The sequence below is a fragment of the Petromyzon marinus genome, chromosome 83, assembly GCF_048934315.1.
Source record: "Petromyzon marinus isolate PM22_M1 ecotype Great Lakes invasive population chromosome 83, UKy_Petmar_22M1.pri1.0, whole genome shotgun sequence".
Lineage (NCBI taxonomy): Eukaryota > Metazoa > Chordata > Hyperoartia > Petromyzontiformes > Petromyzontidae > Petromyzon > Petromyzon marinus.
In genome coordinates this window covers 1,830,182-1,837,084 of record NC_133748.1, presented here as the reverse complement: position 1 = coordinate 1,837,084, position 6,903 = coordinate 1,830,182, and the positions used below count along the sequence as shown (strand labels likewise).

Below are 6,903 nucleotides of genomic sequence, written 5' to 3'. Positions count from 1 at the left end.
AAGTCACCCCCTGTGAGTGGCTGGCTGAGGTGCCATCCCCTGAGGAAGTACTGAAGGCGATCCAGAGTCTGAGACCAGGAAAGGCAGCGGGCAGAGATGATCTTCCAAGCGAAATGCTGAGGGAGGGTGGCGTTAGTCCACAGGCTGCCCTAGATGACATCATAACAACGGTCTGGACCACTAGACGGGTTCCGCAGGATTGGAAGGATGCTCTGGTGGTCCTCCTCTTTAAGAAGGGGGACCGCACAGACTGTAACAACTACAGGGGCATCTCACTCCTCAGTGTGCCGGGAAAGGTCCTGGCAAGGATTATTCAGCATCGCCTTGACAGGCACGCTGAGGAGAAGCTTGCGGAGCCCCAATGCGGTTTCAGGAAAGGGCGGTCCTGCACAGATGCCATATTTTCTGTCCGTCTGGTACAGCAGAGGTGTAGGGAATTCCATAAGACCTACATCTCTGCTTTATTGACCTGGTCAAGGCCTATGATACCATCAGTAGGCCTGGGCTCTGGGTTGTTCTTCATGCTTTCGGAGTCCCTGACCATCTGATCATGATCATTAAGGACCTTCATGATGGTGAGCGGGCCCTGGTAAAACTACGTGGCCGGGAGTCAGAGCCATTCCCTGTACACCTAGGGGTGCGACAGGGATGTCCTCTGGCTCCCACATTATTTAACATCTATTTCGACCACGTAGTTCGTGAAGCCTTCAATAGCTGTACCGGAGGAAATTCCATCTGGTACAGATATAATGGGAGGCTGATCGATGCCCGGGTGCGGTCAAGGGATGGCTCCCTATTGCTCAACCACGTTATGTACGCCGATGATCTGGTAATTGCCGCTCACTCAGAGGAGGAGTTTGAGACGCTGCTGCTGAGACTGGAGCGTGCCACTAATAGGTGGGGCCTTACCATCAGCCCCACCAAAACTAAGCACCTGCCTGCGTATTTTGTACCATCGGACACTCCACCCCCACAACACCCAATCGGTGATGGGGCAGTTGTGGAGAGAGTGGAGAGTTTCCCATACCTGGGCAGTGTGTTAATGACCGGCTCCAGTTCAACAGCAGAGGTCTCACTCCGAATCAGTCGAGCGGCAATATATTTTCATCGGTTGCGTAACGCCGTGTGGAAGCTACCTGGTCTGTCGCTCCGCACTAAGCTTCAGGTCTTCTCGGCCACGGTCATTCCATCCCTTCTCTACGCTTGCGAAACGTGGACCCCCCTAATGGAACATCTTCGCCGGTTAGAAACATTTAGGCTGGCCTGCCTACGATCCATCCTGGGTTTAACCAGGCTGGATTGTGTGAGGAGCTCACAAATCCTTGAAAGATCTGGGCAAGGTCCCATCGGTGAGCTCCTCCGGCGGGCAAGGCTGCTTTGGCTGGGTCATGTAGCCCGCATGCCCAGCCACCGCATGCCGAAACAGCTTTTGATCGGCCGGATCGAGGGGGCTAAACGGGCGCGGCACGGGCTAGAGAAGAAATGGAGTGATGTGGTACAGGAGGACGTGGAGCTGAGTGGACTTGCCGATGACCGGTACCAGCGGTGTCAAGATCGGCCTCTGTGGAGGAGGCTCGTGAAGGACGCTGCTACTGGGCAGTTGGAGGCAGTCGCCCTCCAACAACAACGGAGGGCGGAGGAACGACGCTCACAACAACGAGCGGAGCGCCGGGTGGCTAAAGCACAGCAGGTTGGCACAGTATGGGGCACAGGTTATGCATCAGCCAGTCATCTCAGTCAGTCGACCCGTGGCACCTGCTGGGTCTGCCCCGTGACCTCCTGCCAGCGGGCGTTCGACACTTCACGTGGCAGCCTCAAGGTGCACCTAGTCTGGCACAGGCGTCGTGGTGACGTCATGTTGCCGTTGTGTCTGCGTGCCACAGTGCCGGTAGCCTTTATCGCCCTGCTAGAGGCTACCTGGGGGAGCTTTGTCTGTGTCTCAACACTTGCCCCTGCAGCCCTGCTAGAGGCTACCTGGGGGAGATTTGTCTGTGTCTCAGCACTTGCCCCTACATCCCTGCTAGATGCTACCTGGAGGAGCTTTGTCTGTGTCTCAGCACTTGCCCCTACAGCCCTGCTAGAGGCTACCTGGGGGAGCTGTAGCTGTGTCTCAGCACTTGCCCCTACAGCCCTGATAGAGGCTACCTGGGGGAGCTTTGTCTGTGTCTCAGCACTTGCCCCTACAGCCCTGCTAGAGGCTACCTGGGGGATCTTTGTCTGTGTCTCAGCACTTGCCCCTACAGCCCTGCTAGAGGCTACCTGGGGGAGCTGTAGCTGTGTATCAGCACTCTTCGCTACAGCCCTGCTAGAGGCTACCTGGGGGAGCTTTGTCTCTGTCTCAGCACTTGCCCCTACAGCCCTGCTAGAGGCTACCTGGGGGAGCTTTGCCTGTGTCTCAGCACTTGCCCCTACAGCCCCGCTAGAGGCTACCTGGGGGAGCTTTGTCTGTGTCTCAGCACTTGCCCCTACAGCCCCGCTGGAGGCTACCTGGGGGAGCTTTGTCTGTGTCTAAGCACTTGCCCCTACAGCCCTGCTAGAGGCTACCTGGGGGAGCTTCGTCTCAGTCTCAGAACTTGCCCCTACAGCCCTGCTAGAGGCTACCTGGGGGAGCTTTGTCTGTGTCTCAGCACTTGCCGCTACAACCCTGCTAGAGGCTACTTGGGGGATCTTTGTCTGTGTCTCAGCACTTGCCCCTACAGCCCTGCTAGAGGCTACCTGGGGGAGCTGTAGCAGTGTCTCAGCACTTGCCACTACAGCCCTGCTAGAGGCTACCTGGGGGAGCTTTGTCTCTGTCTCAGCACTTGCCCCTACAGCCCTGCTAGAGGCTACCTGGGGGATCTTTGTCTGTCTCAGCACTTGCCCCTACAGCCCTGCTAGAGGCTACCTGGGGGAGCTGTAGCTGTGTCTCAGCACTTGCCCCTACAGCCCTGCTAGAGGCTACCTGGGGGAGCTTTGTCTGTGTCTCAGCACTTGCCCCTACAGCCCCGCTGGAGGCTACCTGGGGGAGCTTTGTCTGTGTCTCAGCACTTGCCCCTACAGCCCTGCTAGAGGCTACCTGGGGGAGCTTTATCTCAGTCTCAGAACTTGCCCCTACAACCCTGCTAGAGGCTACCTGGGGGAGCTTTGTCTGTGTCTCAGCACTTGCCGCTACAACCCTGCTAGAGGCTACCTGGGGGAGCTTTGTCTCTGTCTCAGCACTTGCCCCTACAGCCCTGCTAGAGGCTACCTGGGGGAGCTTTGTCTGTGTCTCAGCACTTGCCCCTACAGCCCTGCTAGAGGCTACCTGGGGGATCTTTGTCTGTGTCTCAGCACTTGCCCCTACAGCCCTGCTAGAGGCTACCTGGGGGAGCTGTAGCTGTGTCTCAGCACTTGCCCCTACAGCCCTGCTAGAAGCTACCTGGGGGAGCTTTGTCTGTGTCTCAGCACTTGCCCCTACAGCCCCGCTGGAGGCTACCTGGGGGAGCTTTGTCTGTGTCTCAGCACTTGCCCCTACAGCCCTGCTAGAGGCTACCTGGGGGAGCTTTATCTCAGTCTCAGAACTTGCCCCTACAGCCCTGCTAGAGGCTACCTGGGGGAGCTTTGTCTGTGTCTCAGCACTTGCCGCTACAACTCTGCTAGAGGCTACTTGGGGGATCTTTGTCTGTGTCTCAGCACTTGCCGCTATAACCCTGCTAGAGGCTACCTGGGGGAGCTTTTTCTGTGTATCAGCACTTGCCCCTACAGCCCTGCTAAGAGGCTACCTGGGGAGAGCTTTGTCTGTGTCTCAACACTTGCCGCTACAACCCTGCTAGAGGCTACTTGGGGGATCTTTGTCTGTGTCTCAGCACTTGCCGCTACAACCCTGCTAGAGGCTACCTGGGGGATCTTTGTCTGTGTCTCAGCACTTGCCGCTACAACCCTGCTAGAGGCTACCTGGGGGAGCTTTGTCTGTGTCTCAACACTTGCCCCTACAGCCCTGCTAAGAGGCTACCTGGGGAGAGCTTTGTCTGTGTCTCAGCACTTGCCCCTTTCAGCCCTGCTAGAGGCTACCTGGGGGAGCTTTGTCTGTGTCTCAACACTTGCCGCTACAACCCTGCTAGAGGCTACTTGGGGGATCTTTGTCTGTGTCTCAGCACTTGCCGCTACAACCCTGCTAGAGGCTACCTGGGGGAGCTTTGTCTGTGTCTCAACACTTGCCCCTGCAGCCCTGCTAAGGGGCTACCTGGGGAGAGCTTTGTCTGTGTCTCAGCACTTGCCCCTACAGCCCTGCTAGAGGCTACCTGGGGGGAGCTTTGTCTGTGTCTCAGCACTTGCCCCTACAGCCCTGCTAAGAGGCTACCTGGGGGAGCTTTGTCTGTGTCTCAGCACTTGCCGCTACAACCCTGCTAGAGGCTACTTGGGGGATCTTTGTCTGTGTCTCAGCACTTGCCCCTACAGCCCTGCTAAGAGGCTACCTGGGGGAGCTTTTTCTGTGTCTCAGCACTTGCCCCTACAGCCCTGCTAAGAGGCTACCTGGGGAGAGCTTTGTCTGTGTCTCAGCACTTGCCCCTACAGCCCTGCTAGAGGCTACCTGGGGGAACTTTGTCTGTGTCTCAGCACTTGCCGCTACAACCCTGCTAAGGGGCTACCTTGGGAGAGCTTTGTCTGTGTCTCAGCACTTGCCCCTACAGCCCTGCTAAGAGGCTACCTGGGGGAGCTTTGTCTGTGTCTCAGCACTTGCCCCTTTCAGCCCTGCTAAGAGGCTACCTTGGGAGAGCTTTGTCTGTGTCTCAGCACTTGCCCCTACAGCCCTGCTAAGAGGCTACCTGGGGAGAGCTTTGTCTGTGTCTCAGCACTTGCCGCTATAACCCTGCTAGAGGCTACTTGGGGGAGCTTTGTCTGTGTCTCAGCACTTGCCGCTACAGCCCTGCTAAGAGGCTACCTGGGGAGAGCTTTGTCTGTGTCTCAGCACTTGCCGCTACAGCCCTGCTAGAGGCTACCTGGGGGAGCTTTGTGTCTCAGCACTTGCCCCTACAGCCCTGCTGGAGGCTACCTGGGGAGAGCTTTGTCTGTGTCTCAGCACTTGCCCCTTTCAGCCCTGCTAAGAGGCTACCTTGGGAGAGCTTTGTCTGTGTCTCAGCACTTGCCCCTACAGCCCTGCTAAGAGGCTACCTGGGGAGAGCTTTGTGTCTCAGCACTTGCCCCTACAGCCCTGCTAAGAGGCTACCTGGGGAGAGCTTTGTCTGTGTCTCAGCACTTGCCCCTTTCAGCCCTGCTAAGGGGCTACCTGGGGGGAGCTTTGTCTGTGTCTCAGCACTTGCCTCTACAGCCCTGCTAGAGGCTACCTGGGGGAGCTTTGTGTCTCAGCACTTGCCCCTACAGCCCTGCTAAGAGGCTACCTTGGGAGAGCTTTGTCTGTGTCTCAGCACTTGCCCCTACAGCCCTGCTAAGAGGCTACCTGGGGAGAGCTTTGTCTGTGTGTGTCGCTCACCTTGGTTGGAGGTGGTGAGCTGTCACCGTTGGTGAGGAGTTTCCCCTGGTGAGTGTCTGGCTGGTGAGCAGTCCTTGGTGATTGAGAGATAGATAAGCCCCCCACTCTGTATTTATGCGGTGAGTGTGAGAGGGAGAGAGAGTGGTGGTGGTGGTGGTGTTGGTGGCATGCGCTTTGTGGTTTTGGAACGAAATTGGCCATGTGGGGTGAGGGTGGGTGGGGTGAGGGTGGGTGGGTGGGGTGAGGGTGGGTGGGGGAATGAGTGGGTGTGGAAGGTGTGGTGAGTGGGTGGGTGAGTGAGTGAGTCAGCGAGCGATTGAGCGGGAGACAGGTGGGTGAGTGAGTGTGTGAGTGGGTGGGTGAGTGAGTGTGTGAATGAGTGAGTGGGTGAATGAGTGGGTGAGTGTGTGAGTGAGTGAGTGGATGAGTGAGTGAGTGGGTGAGTGGGTGAGTGTGTGAGTGAGTGAGTGGGTGAGTGAGTGAGTGGGTGAGTGAGTGAGTGGGTGAGTGATTGAGTGGGTGTGGAAGGTGTGGTGAGTGGGTGGGTGAGTGAGTGAGTCAGCGAGCGATTGAGCGGGAGACAGGTGAGTGAGTGAGTGTGTGAGTGGGTGGGTGAGTGAGTGTGTGAATGAGTGAGTGGGTGAATGAGTGTGAGTGGGTGAGTGGGTGAGTGTGTGGGTGGGTGAGTGAGTGAGTGAGTGGGTGAGTGGTGGGTGAGTGAGTGTGTGAATGAGTGAGTGGGTGAGTGGGTGGGTGAGTGAGTGAGTCAGCGAGCGATTGAGCGGGAGACAGGTGAGTGAGTGAGTGTGTGAGTGGGTGGGTGGGTGAGTGAGTGAGTCAGCGAGCGATTGAGCGGGAGACAGATGGGTGAGTGAGTGAGTGTGTGAATGAGTGAGTGGGTGAATTAGTGGGTGAGTGGGTGAGTGAGTGGGTGAGTGGGTGAGTGTGTGAGTGGGTGAGTGTGTGAGTGAGTGAGTGGGTGAATGAGTGAGTGGGTGAATGAGTGGGTGAGTGAGTGGGTGAGTGAGTGAGTGAGTGGGTGAGTGGTGGGTGAGTGAGTGTGTGAATGAGTGGGTGAGTGGGTGGGTGAGTGAGTCAGTGAGCGATTGAGCGGGAGACAGGTGGGTGAGTGAGTGGGTGAGTGAGTGGGTGAATTAGTGGGTGAGTGAGTGAGTGGGTGAGTGAGTGAGTGGGTGAGTGGTGGGTGAGTGAGTGAGTGTGTGAATGAGTGAGTGGGTGAGTGGGTGGGTGAGTGAGTCAGCGAGCGATTGAGCGGGAGACAGGTGGGTGAGTGAGTGAGTGTGTGAATGAGTGAGTGGGTGAATGAGTGGGTGAGTGTGTGAGTGAGTGAGTGGATGAGTGGGTGAGTGAGTGGGTGAGTGTGTGAATGAGTGAGTGGGTGAGTGGGTGGGTGAGTGAGTCAGCGAGCGATTGAGCGGGAGACAGGTGGGTGA

The 6,903-nt window shown here is 57.2% G+C and overlaps 1 protein-coding gene across 1 annotated transcript in view; it reads right to left on the bottom strand.

Moving 5' to 3' along the window:
• LOC116957708 (uncharacterized) overlaps positions 1–5,674 on the bottom strand; it is a 12,006-nt gene extending 6,332 nt beyond the window's left edge. Inside the window, exon 1 of the mRNA XM_032980027.2 lies at positions 5,450–5,674. Coding sequence (XP_032835918.2) covers positions 5,450–5,650 — 201 coding nt within the window. The 5' untranslated portion in view covers positions 5,651–5,674. The remainder of the gene's footprint in view (positions 1–5,449) is intronic.
• Positions 5,675–6,903: the final 1,229 nt, after the last annotated feature.